Here is a 19,633-nt window from a genome sequence, read left to right as displayed (position 1 = left end):
AAAAGCAGGGCTAAAAGGATTCTTTGAGGTCATTTTCTCTTCGTTGGCGCTCTGAAGCAGTTTTCCTTTTACAGGTCCCAGAGTAGAACCCAGTTTTCTGCTTTTTTTGGATGCCCTTTTATGTCTAACTCAAGTTTCTGTTCTAAGAGGTCACGGTAGGTAGCTCAAGTGTCCTGTGTGGCTGACCCAGGCCAGTTGGTAACATAGCAGCTACCTTAGCACTCCTCGGCAGGTAACCAGCGACTCTGATTTTCACATACTTTTTTGACATCATTGTAATAAGAGTGCATAACCACAATATTTATTCTGTGTAAACATGGTAAGAACTCAGCCACCTCCATGTTGACCTTGTTCTCTATTTGATCCCATAATATGACTGTCCCAGAGATATTTGTGTAATATATATGTAAATTGGTACATTCTAAAATAAGCACATATTAACTACAGCCCCCTGCTGTGGATCTGACCTCAGCAATGTATTGTTTGAGCAATTTACATGTCTTAAGTTTAAGCATTTGGATAATGGCACTAAACTGATTAATTGGTTTTTGAGTTTCTACCACATAGCAGATAAACTTGAAAATAAAATTGTAACTACGATTCTTTGAATCTTCATTGTAATCACTCAAGGAAAATATTCTCTTTATGAATGCACATTTAATGAATTGTTTTCTGAATGAAGGACTGGCTAAGTGTTTTTTGATTGAATTTAAAATACTGTGTCCAGGGGCTTCCCTGGTGGCGCAGCGGTTGCGCGTCCGCCTGCCGATGCAGGGGACACGGGTTTGTGCCCCCGTCCGGGAGGATCCCACATGCCGCGGAGCGGCTGGGCCCGTGAGCCATGGCCGCTGAGCCTGCACGTCCGGAGCCTGTCCTCCGCAACGGGAGAGGCCACAGCAGAGGGAGGCCCGCATACCACAAAAAAAAAAAATAATAAAATAAAATAAAATACTGTGTCCATTTAAAGACATCTTCAACCACCAGAATGACAAAATTATTCTATAAAATATTTAAAGTACCAGCACCAAAGATAACTTCCCCTTACTCCAGTAGCCTGTGATTTGCTTGTATCAGATACTTATCTACCTGTGATCGGCTCTGCTATATTGTGAGCACCTGGAGGGTAGGAACCATGGCTGTAGCATCTCTGTTTCACCCAAGGCAGATTCAGCATGCTGCAGAGAGTGGGGACTCAGCACACTGTATTACCCCCACCAGGGTACGTAAATAACATGGGTTTCATCTCTGCCTTAACATAAGCTAAGATCAAGCATTGTTAGATTAGGACCAGACACCAGAAGTGTCCTACTGTCAGTTCTGTTGAATCTAGGTTAGGAAAACATTATTTAGGATCTCTGGACCTCCGCTTTCTCATCTCTGAAACAAGGGGTTAGACCACATGGCCTCAGCGGGGACTCTTGTTTCGACTGTTCTGTGAGGTCTCCAGTCCTGGGAGGAGCATGAGCTGAGGCTGTCTCTTCACTTCTTCACCCGTAGCACTTAGTTCACTGCCTCTCACGAGTCCATCATTCTCTTGGGGTGAGGAGTAAGGTACTGGATTGAGCCCCATTTTGAAGGAGGTCATTATCGCCTCTCTGTTCCAATTTGATGAGATGAAAGATCGTCATCAAGAGTTCTGTTGCCACAGTGACTTTTCTTCATTTTTGTTTTGCTACCTTCTGTATTTCAATTGGGTATACATGTAGATTTTTTTTCCTTAGGATGCCATGACTGAAGGAACTTTGCAAATGTCGTGTACTATTTTTATTAATCACTAAATTTGCTCAAATGTGAATTAAAATTGTTACAAAGGAAGGAAGAGTATTATCATAAAATGGAAATGTCTTGTTAAGTTTATTTTACCACATTTGGAATCTACATAGTCTCATTTCAGACTTCCATGAGACTTAGTATCACTGTGGCAGTAAAAGTATCCATGACTCACTTTTTTTTTTACTCCAGTACCTTTGGTGGCCCTACTGCATGGTGTGTGAAATGCGTTTGCCTGATTATCTCTGACGGGACTTAAAGGGGCTTACTTTTTCCGTCATCCCCATTTCCCACCCTCCTGCCAAGCTCCCACATGTAGAGATTTTTTTTTCTTTGTGGCTCTTTTCACGATCGCCCGCTGTCGCTCATGGTACTTGTTGACTTATGGCCGAGGTGGTTTTGCTGATGGAAAATAGTAGAGAAAGATAAAATCACTGTTTCTCACAGGTCGTGCGTCCCACAGTCTGGAAAGTTAGCATATCCTCCTTCTCAGCTTCTATCCATGGCAATGCGTGCAGCGTCCTCAGGAGCGGGGTGTCTGTAGAGCCAGAAATTGGCAACTTGGCATAAAACAAGTTCCTGGCATTTAGATGTAAACTCCCAAGTTCCATCTACTTGTGGCTGCCCCCGAGGGCCACTGCAGAGGCACAGCAGGAGCTAGCGTGGCAGACGCTGCGGCGGGTGTGTGGGAGCTCGCCCCCCAGCTCTCGGGGAGCCCAGCTGACCCCGGCTTCGCAGTCTTAGTGTGATTGTTCTCGCTCACGGCTGAGGCGCTCCTGAGGACGTCGAGAGCTTGATTTTTCGAATCGACGACACCCACCCCTGCACACCTTGTGTTCCACGCGCTTGCTGCGGGCCCTGCCACACCTTTAGGTGCTGGATACCCCAGGACCAGTGGGAGGGTGGCGTGAGGACAGAAGGACCGCTGGTGGACCGGTCCAGCCGCCCTGACGACCGGCAGCCACAGGGCCCAGGGCATCACCATGAACCCCAGTCCAGGGCTTCCCTGGTGGCGCAGTGGTTGAGAGTCCGCCCGCCGATGCAGGGGACGCGGGTTCGTGCCCCGGTCCGGGAGGATCCCACGTGCCGCGGAGCGGCTGGGCCCGTGAGCCATGGCCGCTGAGCCTGCGCGTCCGGAGCCTGCGCTCCGCAACGGGAGAGGCCACAACAGTGACAGGCCAGCGTACCGCAAAAAAAAAACAAAAAAAACAAAACAGTCCACGGGGAGGACCAGCGCCCAGGGTTCTGGCCTCGGCTCTGGGCCCCAGCCCACCTGCTTCTCTGTATTCAAGGCCTCTCGTTGTTGTTCTGTGTCCTGATGGCCAGACAGGTTTGAGCTGCAAATGTACCATATAAGGTGTTTTGTGGTTCCCTTTGCTACTTTGACCTTTCCTGCAGCTCCCCAAATCCCTTTATAAACATCCTAATAAAGTATCCTCTTGTAACACAGGGGAAAATACCAGGTGAATATAGTATAGTCCTTAATTGCAAGTAAGTATTTAGCCAGTAACTGTTAGCTAAGAGATAAAAAGCACCCAGTAGCTCTCATAAAATGAATTCTTCCATTCCTGGGTGTCCTTGTCTGGCTGTGGGATATCTAGCCATTATGCCTGCTCAAAGCGGGGGTGTATAGGTTATTTCCGTAAATTTTTCATCAAAGCTAAGATCAGCCAAGTGATATGCTTCTTCCAAATATCATAAATTACTGAGAAATACCTATTTACCAATTACTGATAACTTATTGAATAAGCATATATGAGAGTTAAGAGAGAGAATACAAATAATTTGGGGTACAGTATGTACTAAGCAAGTTTGGAATACAGAGAAGGAAAAACCTTCTTGCCCTCAAGTGAGGCAGATAGACGAATGATTACAGTAATACAAGATGACAGGTAACGTAGGAAATATTCAGCGAGGTATAGCCAGAATAAAGGAGTGCCAAACCTGGGACATCAGAGGTACCATCGCAGGGAATGGAATTTTCTTGTGCCTTTGTAAGCTGAGACCTAACGATGAGTAGGGGTTAATCAAAGAGAGAGAGAGACAGCAGAGGTTACATCGTGTGCGAAGACCCAGAGATCCGCGAGAGCCGCAAACTCTCTGCTGCACCCTCCACTGTGGTAGCCGTGAGCCACACGTGGGTATGAAAAGCAAGCTTAAGTGAAATTGAATAAAATTAAAAATGCAGTTTCTCATTTGCACTAGCCACATCTCAAATGCTCACAAGCCCCACATGGCCCGCGGCTGCCCTGCTGGACAGCGCGGCTCAGAGCATCCCGTGGTGAGAGGAAGGTCTCCCGGGCAGGCGCTGCTCTCAGAGGCCTGTGCAGGGTGGGAGGGAGAGGCCGTAAGGCTACAGGGAGGAGGGCAGAGGAAGCAGGTTGGTGCGTGGCAGCTGGGCTAGACTGTCACGCACGGGAGTTTATATTTCGTCTTCCCAAATGTTTTCTGCAGGTTTTGGCATCCCAGATTAACTTTGGCCCAGATGCTGGGTGAGAGGCCCCTGTATGCAATATGTGCCTTAAGGCATGCAGAGCACTTTCCTGAATGAGAATCCGTGTTTGAAGTACACATTTTACAGAACTGTTAGCTGATATTGATCATTTTCACACGGGTTTAGGGGGCACAGCCTTCCAGTCTGATTTCCAGCAGTGGCCTGCTGGGTGCAAGCTAATAAAAGACAGTGAGTGGAATTCCAAAGAGGCCTTTATCCCAAGCTTTAAGTAGGGCTTCTTTATGTCAGCCTTCTTTTATCTACTCTTGATAATAATGTAAAGGAATTATGAAAATGTCATGCATTTGAGTTTTTCTCCTCCGATGTGCTCCTGCTGGAGTAGCACAAGAGGAAGATCGTCCCACAGAGGGCGGTGATGCCCAGTTCTTTCAAAAACAGCCCTCGCTTTATATAATGAGGTTGCGCCCATTGTCCGGCCTTTGGTCCAAGTGATCTGTGCTTCACGTTACAGCTAAAGTCGGGACACCGAGGGAACGTGTAACTCAGCGGGGAAGAATAGCTTGAAAATTTATTTTCTATGCTTTTATACTTTTGTTGTGAAAGATTATCGCTTGTTATAGAAAAGCCTGCTCTCTGATGGCAGGTTCAGCCAGCATAGAAAAAGGGCCGCGAGTAAAATGCAAATATGTCTGTGACAATCTAAATCCATTTTCATTTTTCTGGACCACAGATAGTTTTCATGAAGATGGAGCATCTTAAGTGTATCAAGCATCCAATTTACATTGACATTAACTATAAACAGGTTTTAAAATGTGTGAATTGCTGATTTCCTTTGTTACAGTGGGTGATAACTAGATATTTTTGATAATATTAACAATTGACAACAGGTTTTTTTTTTGTTTTTTTTTTTTTTGCGGTACGCGGGCCTCTCACTGTTGTGGCCTCTCCCGTTGTGGAGCACAGGCTCCGGACGCGCAGGCTCAGCGGCCACGGCTCACGGGCCCAGCCGCTCTACCGCATGTGGGATCTTCCCGGGCCGGGGCACGAACCCGTGTCCCCTGCATCGGCAGGCGGACTCCCAACCACTGCGCCACCAGGGAAGCCCGACAATAGTTTTTATTGTCAAGCGTCTAGTATATGCTGAGCATTGTACATTATTATTCACTAATACTTATTCACACACACACACACACACACACACACACACACACACACACATACACACACCCCACACTGCAGAGTAGATACAGTTTACCTCTGTTTTACTTGGGAGGGAACCAGGGCTCTGAGAGTTTAGGAAAATAAATTCCAGTCCTATATCCATCCATCGGGATCCTATGCAGCCATTAAAGTAGCAACGTTGTAGATGAATATCTGATACTTGGAAAGATTTTATGAATAGATGGTGAAGTGAGCGAAACAGGTACCAAACACTAAATCAGCGTGGTCCCATGTGTGCATTTTGTACAGACACAGACAGACACACACACTCATAGGAAAAGGTGTGGAAAGCCACAAGCAGAATCATGCCGGCGCTTGGATGCGCTTCCTTTCCTTCTCACTCACAGAGTTGCCCTTGTGGTTCCAGGGTGTGAAGGAGCTGTGCTCGCTGCTGCTGCACCAGGCCCTGCTGCTCCCATCCCTGAAGCTTCTCCTCGAGAGCCAAGACGAGCGTCTGCACGCCATGGCCCTGGACCACATCACCGCCATTGCTAAGGTGCCCCCTGCGGAATTTCTTTCTTATGTTCCAGGGAAATGAGTTAGTATTGCCATTCTCATCAAGAACAACTGTGATTTACTCAGGACTGTTTTATCTCCACTCTGACCACAATAGCTGTTTCTGTTTGTCTAAGCAGTAGATATTTGTCTATTTTACAAACATTCACTAAACTCCTCCCATGAACCACACTCTGGGTTTAGGTGCCAAGAATACAAATGCAGATCATGAAGCATTTTCTCTAGAGAAGCAGTGTATTAGTCTCTTTAAGAAAATGTCAAAGCAGCCTGGGACTAGCGGACTAGTCCTTGCCACTTGAAATCTTGGTCGAGGAGCTCCTAGCATCAAGCAGGTTTTCGGTGCCTGCATGTGTTTGGTGATCTACTAATGAAAGGTGAGAAAGAGTCATGTTTCCTGGCACCATCGTAAATCTCAAGCTCGTGTTTCCTCTGGCGGCCGACACCACCACCGAAGCCCCTCCTAGTTTGAGGAACGGGGGGGCTAGTGTCAAGGCTGGAGAGTCCTCCCTCAAGGCTGTTGCCTTGTTATCATGATTAAGGAAGAAACTTTCACTTCCCTTTTTAAATTTTACACTTTAGGATTAGCTAGCTCAGGGTTGTGTTTAATGAATCTGCATTGTATTATCCTCACTGAAACCCTTCTGCAGGGTGATCATTCTTTCATTTGAAGCGTGAATGTGTGCACTTTAACAAAAATATAAGAGGATGTCTTTTAGGGACCCGAGAGGGCAGAGGGGTCCTAGAGCAGTGGCGCAGCGAAGAGATTGATGAAAGGATGTCATGGATATGCACAGTTTTGTTAATGACAAAGGATGCAGAAAGCAGAGCATAATTGCATTTGGAAACAGTAAAAATGAACAAAATGAGAAAAACCTAGTGCCTTTATTCATTTAGATTTGTTTTCAAAACCATGTAAAGTTTCTGTAAAGATTTTGTGTTGATAAAAATGCCCTTCGTTATCACTGATAGTTGAGCATAACAAGGGCCTTTCTAGAAACTAGACTGAAGTAGGGAATTGAGGGGACTTGTCCAGTGGCAACCTCCCTGTCTCTCTGTGCTGAAACAAAAGTTGCATGATGTTGGGAATTTACAAGAAACTAAGAACTGCGGTGAGATTTTTTTTTTCTTAGCTGATTTTTAATTGCAAATCCAAGACATCAGGAAGAAGGGAAAACTGGAGAAAATCAGGCTGCATTCTTTCAGTGTCTTTTTTCCCCTCACCACCCTTTAACGTATTCATATCTCTGCTCAGGTCTTCCCACTAAAGCTTGCCATGGGCCTCTTTGAGCATAAAACAGTGATGTGTTCAACATTGCCGTTCCCCGTTCGTCCTGTGTAGGGCATTCCTGACACACTCCTGAATCCCATAGGTGAGCGTGTCAGTTTTCATTTGAAAGATTCTTTATCTCAAATGCATCAGAACTGCAACTAGAAGGGGGGCTCCCTAACTGTGAACCAGCCCTGCTGCCTGCCACACACCCCTGCACACACGCGTGTGCGCACACACGCGTGCACACACCATCAAAATAAATCAAATGGGAATGTTGCATCACCCAAGTCATTTTTAAATGGCACTAGTTTCCCTCCATGACACTTTGAGCTGCACGTCTGACGTGCAGCACTGTGCTAAAAGTCTGTGGGGGGTTCGCCTAGGGTTGTGATGAGAACACCCGAAACCTCTGTGGCCTCTTCAGGTGCGAAAATCAAAGCCAGGGGCGTCCATTGCTGAGGTGAGTCACTGACCTACCACTGAGACCCTTACTTTTAGGAATTCAGTAATGACACTGACTTGTAACTTCTCTGCACTAAGTTGAGTACTCCCATTAGGCTGGCCCATCTGTGACCTTCACGTGTGTTCATGGAAGCTTTTGCATCCTCCAGAGAAATAAAGTGTGGCAGATTTTTCCAGTTTTTAAACATTTTTTAACTTTTCATTTTGAGACAGTTTTAAGTTCACATTCGGCTGTAGAAAATAACAGCAAGATTTTTTGTACCCTTCACCCAGTTTCCCCAAGTGGTAACATCTTGCATGACTATAGTATAATTATCACCAAGACGTTGACAGTGATACAGTCTCTGGACCTGATTTGGATTTCACAGTTTTACGTGCCCTCGTGTGTGTGTGTGTGTGTGTGTGTCTGTGTGTGTGTGTGTGTGTGTGTGTCTGTGTGTGTGTGTGTGTCTGTGCGTAAAGTTCTGTGCAGTATTGTCCCCTGGGGATTCATGTGACTACAGTGAAGATCCAGAGCAGCGCCATCACGAGGATCGCCCAGGCCGCCCCTTAGAGCCGCAGCCAACCCCTCCCTCCCCCACCCGCCCAGCAGCCAGTGGCAGCTGCTAATCTGTTCTCCATCTCTGTAATTTTGTCGTTTCAAGAGTGCGATATAAATGAAAAGAAATTACTATAATTTATCATTGCTCTCCCAGCACCATTAAAAAGTCATGTTATACTTTTCTAAGGGAAGAGTTTCATTGGGCCTTTTTGCAGGGCTCCTGTCAAGCTATTTTAAATCATACTTGGTATTACAGTGAAAAATACGAAATGTTGGCTTTCTTTTTTTGTGTTTCTTTTGCCATTCACTCTGTCCATTACTGGGGGGCCCTGAGTTCATCAGTAACTTGTTTCTGCCCTTTTGGTTGTTGACGGTAATTCCTGTTGACATTAAAAACAAAAACAAAAACAAAAAGCATCTGTCAAAGGAACTCCTCTGATGGGCAGTTGTTCCTGCACAGTGCGCGGATCCAGGCAGAAAAATGCCTCCACTTTCTCTCTCATAGCTTGTATTATTCCGCTATTTGTTGTAAGATACTGACAGCTTTCTAGGTGTTTACATTTAAAAGGATGCTACTTAATGCTGATGCCAGAGATTATACCAGCTTCTCCTCCAACAGCGGTGCTCACTCCTTTCTCTAAGCTTTTCTGAAATTGCAAGCCTCTGGTGTTCGGCGTGTCCTTACAAACGGCCAACAGCCTCTTTCCTAGGCCAGAGACAGAAGGGCCTTCTTAGAGGTTACGTCTCTGATGAACAATTGAAAACCCTGGCGTGGCCCCGACCGCCGGATCACCCTCTCCACCGGCCCTGGTGAGACTTAGAGCTCACCTTCAAAACCTTCCTCTCTCCAGGAAGTATATTCGTTGCTGGTGGGTTTGAATCTCACCTCTGGGATGCTTTCTACCAGGTGGAAGTCCCTTGACTCATTTCATCGAAGTAAGCAGGTGTGTATTTACAGCAGCTTCATAGACTGAAACATGTCCCGATTCATAATCCAGACGTGTGGTGGCTTCTGCTCTTCACTGCTTCGTCCTTCTTAGCACCGCGCAGTGCCTCTGCCCCGACGCCACATCGCAGGGACTGTCCTGGACCACGTGCCTGTTAAAAGAATCATTCATGGAAGGGTTTAAGACCTTTGGCACCTAATTAAGTGTTTCTCCCTGATGCTCGTAATAACTATCTTCCAGTACCAACTGTGCCAGGTGTTATCATAGGAACATCCTGACCTTCCCTTTTTAATAATCCTCTGGAAAGATACCATTCTGGTTTCGCAGATGAAAACACTGAGACTCAGAGGTCATACGGCTAGTAAGTAGCCTGACCTGAAATTGAAACCCTGGATCCAGCGTTCAGAGCCTGTACTTGACCACGCCGCTTCTTTTGACCTAACTTAGTGGGCTCTCTGATATTGGACACGGGTTATCTCCACAGGGAAGTGAACTTGTTGAAAGCATCTTGAACCATATAATATCAGCACTGAAAAGAGGAGCGCAGAGCTAGTTTGACAGCTTGCCCTGCATAGGGCTTCCTTTTTCAAATCCGCTAAGTCACTGGGCCCTGGTCCAGCCCGGCTAGAGGTGGGGAGCCGACCGCTCCCTGGGTGCTCTGTGCTGTGCTTTGAAAGCCCTCGTAAGAGAGCACCTCTAGAATGAAGCCTGCAGCCTTTATCTTGAACATGTGGATCTCAGTTCTGCCCGGTGCAATTGCTTCCACAACACAGTCCTTCATGGTTTTAATAAATGTGATTCTTATCTCCTTTAATTTTGCCACGAAGGTACTGGCACCTACCAACATTACCCGCAGTGACCCGTGTCTAGGTCGGAGGGAGAGCTTTAAAGATTCTCAGAAAAGCGTGCTTGGATTAACATGTTTACAGTCGACCCGTGAACAGCACAGGGGTTAATCCACGTGTAAGTTAGGCTTGGCCCTCTGAATCCACATCTGAGGTTATTGCTCCACATCTGTGGATTCAGCCATCGAGGGACTGTGCAGTGCTGTAGTATTTCCTACTGAAAAAAAATCCACGTGTAAGTGGCCCAGCACAGTCCAGACCCACGTTGTTCAAGGGCCAACATGTATATAAAACCGGGAAACCTTCCCTTCTTTGTTCCCCCTTTAACTCAATCCAGATTTCCAACAAGGAGCTGCCTGGTGAGCGTCTGTCCCCGCTGTAGCGCTCCCGTGATATTGCCGTCTCGTGTTGAAGTCAGGCTTACACGTGTCCCTCCTGGCCTCGGCATGCTGTGATATCAGGCACCTTGGGCTGGGCTCCTAACAACCCTGTTTGGTGTCTGCAAAGCCCTTCTTTTGTTTTGGCCCTTATGTCAGCTGGTTTTCTTCTAAGCGTATCCAAACCAGGTTAGGCTGAAGTGATCCAGTCACGCAAAGAAGGATCAAGTGAGTGTTTTCCCGTATCTCTTACAGATACCAATTGACATTAAACTGACCTATTTTTTTTTAACATCTTTATTGGAGTATAATTGCTTTACAATGCTGTGTTAGTTTCTGCTGTATAACAAAGTGAATCAGCTATACATATACATATGTTCCCATATCTCTTCCCTCTGGCATCTCCCTCCCTCCCACCCTCCCTATCCCACCCCTCTAGGTGGTCACAAAGCACCGAGCTGATCTCCCTGTGCTATGCGGCTGCTTCCCACTAGCTATCGATTTTACATTTCGTAGCGTATATATGTCCATGCCACTCTCTCACTTCGTCCCAGCTTACCCTTCCCCCTCCCCGTGTCCTCAAGTCCATTCTCTACGAAAGTGACCTATTTTTACAATCCCTGTTCTTTTGTCTCTTTTAGTACCAGGCTCTTTTTCTCAGAATTTTGGGCATATCTACTTATTTCTAAATACCATTTTAACTTGTACGTACCTAGACATGTTGCTTTCACCCGTCTTCCTTCATCCTCAGCTGGTAGTTGGTCTTCTCAGTGAAGGAAGCTCTGCAACAGAATATCTCCCAATCGTATCAGCTGGTTGCCTCTAGCGACAGGCAGCTCACTCCCTATGGGCTAACCTATTAGATTTCTAGACAGCTCTGATGGGTGGCTGCCTTACTTAGTGTGAACAGACGTATAAAGTACCATTGTGCATAGGCTGGTACTGTGCGCTGGAATGAGGAACGGGTAGGACATTTGTAAAGACGAAGTAAAATACGCATCCCTCTGTGTAGAGGAATTATCTCATCAGGAGATTGACGTATGCAACAGTAACACAAGGAATTAAGCAAAGTAGAAAGGGGGCAAGTACAAAGTTTGGAGCTAGCCAAACTCAGGGCCCCACAATGGGTCATAGAGGTGACCAAGCTTGAATCTTCAAAGATTCTCTCCCATTGTTAGATCCTCAGTCAGAGGATTGTCCTAATTTTGGATTTAGAAGAGGTATGTGTACTACTAAATCCCATGCCAGGAGTGGAGCTGATGACGTGCCGAGAAATGGAGTCTGAATGTCATGCAACTAAATAGAGAAAACAAAAAGTTACCTGCAGGCATTTTTCTTATTGCAAGTATACACTTCTGTTGCCCTTTTATTTTTCTGCACTTGTAGCTGATACATTTAATAACTTTTATTAGTAAAAGTATATGTAGCAGTGAGACAGATATCCTTCCCTAAAGTAAACCGTGAAATAATATTAAATAATCTTCTTTAAAGAAATTGAAATGAGGTCCTGCATGCATTAGGCTACTGGGATTTCAGCTTCTCTCCTTACTGTAATTACTCTTAGCTTCGTACAGATCCATAAAATCAAATATTTAATTCAGAGAAGGTTCATTACCTATTGTTGAAACAGGAATTAAGCAGTTAACATTTTAATGGCTTGGAAGACAGTAGTGCTTTGTGCTTTAATAAGTTTTTTCCCCCAAGATCTTCAAAGTTTCATTTATTCTCAAAAATTAATCACCGACCAAAAAAAAAAAATCACTGACAGAGAAGGCAAGCCTTTTACTCATTGTATGATATAGGTAAGGCCGCCTTCTCCTTCTATGCTTTATTCCTGATTTGTTTGACTGTAATAACTCCCGCCATTTACTGAACTTGAACTCTACACCAGGCATTGTGCTAGGCAGTTAAAAACATAGATTATCTCAACCCCTGTCTGTTGTCTGTATTTCACATTTGGAAACTGGGGCCTGGAGAGATTATCCTTAACAACGTCGTACATCTCTGTAGCTGAAAAGCCAGGATTGGAAATTGGTCTCTCACCCAAAAGCCTGTCTGCTTTCTCTTCGCAAGACGACTACTTCGTACTCTAATTCAAAGTTATTTGATCAGAGGAATTAAATCAACTAATCTTCCTGGACTTCTCACATATTTATTTCAAACATCCAACTGATTCCAAAAATGACTGAATGTATTTTCTTCCTTAAGCCCTTAAAGCACCAATCCAGCCAATGTCAGGGAGGCGTGATTTTCCCCAGACCATACACCAAAGTGCTTCCCGACCAATTAAAAAGTTAAGATATTTTTTAAATCAGAAAATTATATATATGTATATGTATATATATACACACACACACACACACAAACATACACATACACGCATACATATCAGATCCTTCAAGCAAGTATAGCTTCTAAGCGTTAAAGCAATAGGAAAAGGATCATAAAGGAACAGATCCTTTCCTGATGATATAAAAATGTAAAACTTCTACAAGACAACAAATAACCAAAACAGAATTGCAAACAACAGATTAGAATGCCCATTATATCAATAACTAAAATCAAATTTAATTTTTAAGTTATACAAAGAACTCCTTCACATGTGGAAAATGACGTTGAAACTTCAGTTAATGAGCAAAGGATTTGATCCTTCCCACAAGAAAAAATTAAAATGACAGGAAATGTATGGAAAAAATTCATTCTTGAAAATAAACAAATTGAAATAAAATCATCTTTGAGGTACCTATGCATATCTCCTGAATTAGCAAAATGAGTTTCTTCTCAAAATAGTAACATCCAAAGCTGAGAAGTTTGCAGTGGAACTGACACACTCCTCCCCTGATAGCACCACTGTGAGCTGGACGGCCCACGTCACTGTGTGACCGCACTGCTCTCACAGCCTCAGCCAAACATTGTTTCAGATGCTTTGCCCCATGTACTGGTCTGCTCAGGCTGCCATAACGAAGTACCACAGCCTGGGCAACTTACACACTAGAAATGTGTTTTCTTGCAATCCTGGAGGCCCAGAGTCCAAGATCAAGGTGTCGGTGGGATTGATTTCTTCTGAGGCCTCTCTCCTTGACTTGTAGATGGTTGCTTTCCTCCTGTGTCCGCACGTGGTTGCCTCTGGGTTTGTGTGTGTGTCATCTTCTCTTCTTATAAAGACACCAATGAAACTGGATTAGGATTCACCCCAATGACTCATTAAACCTTATTTACCTCTTTAAAGGCCCTGTCTCCAAATACAGTCACATTCTCACGTATTGGGGGTTAAGACTTCAACATATGAATTTGGGGGGATACATGTCATCCCATAAGACCCCAGTTATACCTCTCCTAATAATTTATTTTAAGGAGATAATTCAAATAAAGAAAGGATGTGTGTAAAAACCATCCACTTGTCGTGTTTCAATAATATCAAATGATTATAAACAGCTATTTATAGCAGGGGAAGTTAAATAACTTGTTCAATAGACTACTTCGCAGCCATTAAACTTTTTAGGAATGAAAACTGTGTGAAAATAGTTTTTAAAAATTCTCAACGTATGAGAAAAGTAGGTACAAATGTCACAGGATTGATTGTGAAAATATATTTGCATATGGATAATTACTAGAGAGAAAAGGAGGATAAAATAATTTTCTTGTGATGATCCTGATACAGACTTCTTTCTTTTTTAAAACTATTTCCATTTTTTTCTTTTTATTTCAAAAAGAAAAATCAAGTAGGTTAGAATGAGTAATTCTAACTGGTAAGACAGTTGTAGGCTTCTGTGGTAGGTAGTACCAGATGATCAGTGGCTTAAGTTAGGATTTTAGTCAAAGACAAAGAAAAACGAAGACAAGCTGAGGCTTGACAAATGAACGTAGCAGCTCCGCGATGTCGCGATGATGCCAGGAAATCTGCTGTGCTGAGGAGGAGGACTCAGGCTGGCCTTGGTGCCCCTGAGGCAGGCGCTGGGTGTGTCTGGAGGAGCGGTTTTGGCTGCCTGTGGCCTCGGGCTCTCCTTTCCTCCTCTGACCCTCAGGCTCCTCTTCGTTAAAACGCAGTTGTTGGAATGGGTCCTTAGAAAGGCCTTCTCTTACTTTGTGTATTCTTTCATTCTCCGTTTTGTCCCAAATATGTACAGAATAAATGTCTGTGCAGTGTTTTCCTTGCACATGACAATTATAAAGTATACTCTGGCCATCCTGTACATCTTGCCAAGAGCCAGAATCAGGTAGAAGGCCGGAGAAAGGAAACAAAGTCGGCCCTTTATTTTGCCAGCATTTGGTTATGAGGAGCTAAACCAGAATTTCCCCCGCGCCCTCCCCTGGCCGCGGCCCAGGCTCAGTGGAGGTCTGCAGTCTCTGCCTCTGCCTCTCTCTAGGGAGCCTCCGAGCGGGCCAGGACCACAGGGGAAACGTCGGAGTTCACGTCCGTGACCTCAGCCTTAGGCTTCCTCAGCCGGGATAGTAGACGGAGAGCTTTTGGAGGGTGGACACCCACCCTGCCTTAGGACACGGGCAGTTACCCGAAAGGCACGTCCAGCGGGAAACCAATTTTCAGGATGTCATTGCGCTGGAGGGAAGCAAACAGAAGAGAGGATCAGAAGAACAGCATTGACAGAACCCCTGTCGCTTCCTCGAGCTGGAAAAATCCATCATTCCCTTTCTAGGAGCCTTTCAGGCCCCCAGAGGGAGGGGTCGTGAGTCAATAGAAAGAATAATAAAGGTGTCCTAGCCTTGAAGACTTACTCAGGGCAGCAAAGAAAGTATCACCCCGCAGTGTTTGGACGCTGAGACTTTTATCCACGTATTTTATCAAACATTTGCCTGTAGCATCCTGGCACACACTCTGTTCTCTCCTGGAGGGTTAGGTGGAAGGGTTCTTTATTTTTGACAGTGAACCAAACTAACGACACGCACAGTAACTCAGCTGCCATTCGTGCGCGCGTGTGCGTGTGTGCGTGGCGTGTGTGTGCGCGCGCGCGCGCTCACACGAGCGTGTGTCGAGGCCGCGGTGTACCGTGAAAGGACGCGAGCTTTGGAGTTACTCATTCTTCACGTATTCATTCCACAGATCTTGCTGAGCTCCCCGCATGAGGCCCACGCTCTTCTGGGCCTGGGGCTGCAGGGTGAACAGAGGACACACCATCTCTGCTCTGGAGGAAGGAGCTCGCGGTCTGGGTCTGGGGGGAACAAGCAGTAAACGCACGGACCCGTCAGAGCTGAGGGCTCCCGGGCAGCTCGCCGTGTATCAGCCTTATGACGCTTGACACACGGCTCTGACCTCACTGAGCCTCGGCTTATGCGTCTGTCAAATGAGATCGGACGGAACTGTCTTAAAGGGCCGTTTTAAGGCTTACAGCGAAGGTGCCTCAGTGGCACGGGAGGGCCTCTCAGGAAGTGACAGGCACCGTGATGGGGTTCAGGTCCTGGTTCCCTGCTCTGGAGCAAAAGACAAAGGAGGGAAAGAAGGCATGCAGAACCTTCGTTAGCAGCCCCCAGTGGGGAAGATGGAAAGCTCTTCTGCCACTTTCAGCAGCAGAAAAACTGGTCTGGTACCAGTTGCTTTTGTCGCCACCTCTAAAAACGAAAGCAAACAAAAAGTGGGAAATTGAGTCCAACCTCAGTGTCTTCCTGAGTCAGAGGTGGATGAGCGGCATGTAACTGTTGATGGAATGAGAGGCCGAAGAAAAGACGCCCAGAGTTTGCAAGGCTCTTCAGTTCTGAGTCTAGAATCTTGTTCAATCACGTACGTGATTGAGCACTTTACAAAAATGTGACGGGTTTCAGCGACGTAGGTTTATTCAGCCATTTAACGAGTGCGAATTAAACTGGGTGCTGAAATGGAAGGGCTGCAGCCCCCCGTGCCCTCAAGAAGCTCCCAGGGTGGTAGGAAGGCAGCCAGACCAAGCACCATAATACAGCCCGGAGAGGCGTGTGTACGGCGTCCTGGAGTGTGGGGCCAGGGGGGTCAGCTTGGCCAGGAGATCTAGGGGAAATGTCACCAAGAAGATGGCACTGGAGGTGACATCTTTGTGGGGTTTTGAAGGATCACTGGTTGGTAGGAAAGATAGGCGCCGTCTGGTGGTGGGCAGTAACGTTGATTCTCAGAACTTCTTTGGTTTTAATCCTCGCAGCCAGTCGACACCCTTGACCTTCTTGTCTCCAGTAGCCTTTCCTCCTTGTCACAGAACACTCACGCCGTGTACAGTTACGTAGTAGAGTTGGTCCAAACGTGAGATAATTGGCTTTGACATGCCACATCATTTCTGTGGTTACTACGCCCAAAACTATTAAAAGTGCACAGTGACATGAGGAAGAAGCTGTCGTGAAGCTGTTTTATGACACCCCAATGTACATGAGAAGCTCTGAATTTTGCTCTGTGATTAGTGTTGACTTGACTCCTTATGAAAATATGGACAATGATAAAACAGAAAAATATAAGCTAAGTGTCAAAGCCATGGAAAACCATGCATAGGCCAAGAAGATAAGACCAGGGAGAAAGTACAGAAAATATGCAACTGAAAGAGCACAGAAAACTTGTTTTAAAAAGGCGAGTTTGGTGCTGAGCTTTCTAGAGGCTTAAGCAAGAACAACTTTTAAACACCTCCTGTCGGTTATCCTAGTTACAACAGTGGGGTTGATGCAGGTACCTTCTCAGTGGAGTAGGAAAAGGGTGTTCTCGTTCCGAAAAGAATTGTTTTCACAGGGATCTACATAAAGGAGAGGTTTGAGGTTAAAGAATGTGGACCACGGTGGAGCACAAATGAAATGGTAACTGTGGTTGTTAACAAGCTCGAGCTTTGAAGTCATGACTGACCTAAATTCAGATTCTGGCTCCACGGTTTACCGACCACGATGTTAAGCGAAACTCTTACCCATCAGTTTCCTGATCTGTGAAGTCAGGAGGTTAAAGTGCCGGCTTCACAGGGTGGACCGGGAGGACTCAGTGAAGGAGGACATGTCCGGCATTTAGCACAACTTCTGACGCTCGATGTGGGAGCCGCCACCGTGATCCCAGGGGGTCTTGGTACGTGGCCACGTCTTACGTGAAAAGGAGGCCGGGTCTGTCATCCCGTGTGTGTGACGCCAGAGACGCTCGTGCCCTGGGTGTGCTGCTCGGAACAGGCGCTGTTAGCCAGGGTGGAGGGGTTTCTGATGGCCAAGGCAGAAGGGCAGCGCCCAGCACGCCAGCGGGGATGTGTCTGTGTTGCTGGTGGGGAGTCAGCAGCGCCCGCCCCTCACGTCTGCCCGTCTTACTTCTTGCAGGTGAATGATTCAAACTGCGACCGAGAACTTCTCTCGCTGCTCCTGGACGCCAAGCTCTTGGTGAAGTGCGTCTCCACTCCCTTCTACCCACGTCTCGTCGAGCACCTCTTGGCCAGCCCCCAGCAAGGGCGCTGGGACGCAGAGGAGCTGGCCAGACACCTGCGGGCAGCCGGCCACGAGGCCGAAGCCGGCTCACTCCTCCTGGCCGCGCGGGGCACCCATCGGGCCCTGAGGACCTTCAGCACAGCCCTGGGTGCGGCGCGGCACTGGGTGTGAGCACGCCCGCCCGTGGCCACCGCCGTCACCGGTCTCAGCTCCCTGGGGGAAGAGCCTCCAGAGCCCAGTGCTGTTTCCAGAGGCAACATGTGTACCTGTCGGTTGTTCTCAGTGGTTTCAGCGACTTGCAAATAAAGCTGTATATAAATGATGAGCAAGCTGCCATTTTTTTTTTTTTTTTTTTTTTTTTTTACTCTTTTTTCCTTCTTATAGCGACTGGTTAACATACTTTCCTACTAAGAGAGACTGGACTCTTCTTATTTATTTATTTTTTAAACCATCTCTTCTGATAGAATACAATTAATACAGTGTCTAAAACCGCAGTTCAGGCCATTGGCTGTGGTGGTGGTGGAAGGGGAGAGCGTGTGGAATGGCCAGTGGCTGGAGCACGTCCTGGACGGAGGAAGGATGGACCTGGAGTCACATCTCAGGTTAGTTATGTGACTTTGGGCTCCTCTCGGAGCCTTAGTCTGTCCTGTCGAAGATGAGAGTTGTGTTATTTATGTCACAGGTTGCTGTGTGTCATGTGAGGCTCTGTCAGATACTTAGCAGGGGCCCAGGAAATGTTACCTCTTCCCCCGCTTCACTCATGTAGATGAATTGTGATTTGAAGGCCACAGGTAGATGATCGATACCAGCACACGAGGGCTGCCTATTGATTAGGGGCCTCCAAACCTATCAACATCTCCGTAGAAGGCCGACAGGTTTGCATGTCTGTAGAACCTCTGTAACGGGGGGATGGGCTGACAGAACCAGCCAGGATTGGCTGTCGGGGGGGTCACTGACACACAGCCAATCGTAACAGGGGCGTAGATAACAAGACCCTTGGGAAAACCAACACAGAAAGGGAATTCCCTGCACAGGACCATAAGGACCCCAATGCGTAACTCGCTGGCACTTGCTTCCACTGCAGAAGTGTGTGCTTGAAGGTGAAGGTTCTTGGCTGGAAGTCCTGGGCTTAGCTCTCGTGAAAGCCTCACACCAGGTTCTACCCACAGCAACTACCCCTAGGCAGCAGTTGGCAGGGAGCAAACTCTGTGACTAAAGGACCATCGGAGGATCCGTCTGATGCACACTGGTCTTTACCATGACCCCAAAGAAATATTTGGAGAGAGAGAGAGAGAGAGAGAGAAGGTGGCCGTGTATTTATAAGAATGTTTAGTCTAGATAGATGATGTCATCTAGGACAATCCTTTACTACAATGAATAATTTTTAATTAGTTTAAATAATGTGGAAAGGCTGCCCCTGGTCAATTTCCATATTGCTGTCAGAGCCAGTGGGCTGAGTGTTATGTGGCTCACTGAGTGTTGTTGACATGTGGCATATTGGGACAGCCTAGTCTCCACCTTTCCTCCCCACACTCCCACCAATGCCACACACATACCTGGTTGGGTCCACCCTCTCTGTAAGAGTAAGTTCGCTTCACCTCACTTCACCATCATCATCATCATCATCATCACCATCATCACCATCACCATCATCATCATCATCATCACCATCATCATTACCATCATCATCAACATCATGACCATCATCATCACCATCATCATTAACATCATCACCATCATCATCACCATCATCATTAACATCATCACCATCACCATCATCATCACCATCATCATCATCACCATCATCACCATCATCATCACCATCATCACCATCATCATCATCATCATCACCATCATCATTAACATCATC

The 19,633-nt window shown here is 46.3% G+C and overlaps 1 protein-coding gene and 1 long non-coding RNA gene across 2 annotated transcripts in view; both read left to right on the top strand.

Annotated features, from left to right (window-relative positions):
- NBAS (NBAS subunit of NRZ tethering complex) overlaps nucleotides 1-18,088 on the top strand; it is a 357,350-nt gene extending 339,262 nt beyond the window's left edge. The window contains exons 51-52 of the mRNA XM_024119119.3: nucleotides 5,814-5,942; nucleotides 17,659-18,088. Coding sequence (XP_023974887.1) covers nucleotides 5,814-5,942; nucleotides 17,659-17,934 — 405 coding nt within the window. The 3' untranslated portion in view covers nucleotides 17,935-18,088. The remainder of the gene's footprint in view (nucleotides 1-5,813; nucleotides 5,943-17,658) is intronic.
- A 98-nt stretch (nucleotides 18,089-18,186) lies between these two features.
- Nucleotides 18,187-19,633, top strand: part of LOC114487382 (uncharacterized) — a 65,049-nt gene continuing 63,602 nt past the window's right edge. The window contains exon 1 of the long non-coding RNA XR_003682435.2: nucleotides 18,187-18,365. This is a non-coding gene — a long non-coding RNA (uncharacterized lncRNA). The remainder of the gene's footprint in view (nucleotides 18,366-19,633) is intronic.

The sequence above is a fragment of the Physeter macrocephalus genome, chromosome 12 (assembly GCF_002837175.3).
Source record: "Physeter macrocephalus isolate SW-GA chromosome 12, ASM283717v5, whole genome shotgun sequence".
NCBI classification, from domain to species: domain Eukaryota; kingdom Metazoa; phylum Chordata; class Mammalia; order Artiodactyla; family Physeteridae; genus Physeter; species Physeter macrocephalus.
This window is presented reverse-complemented; position numbering and strand designations above follow the sequence as displayed.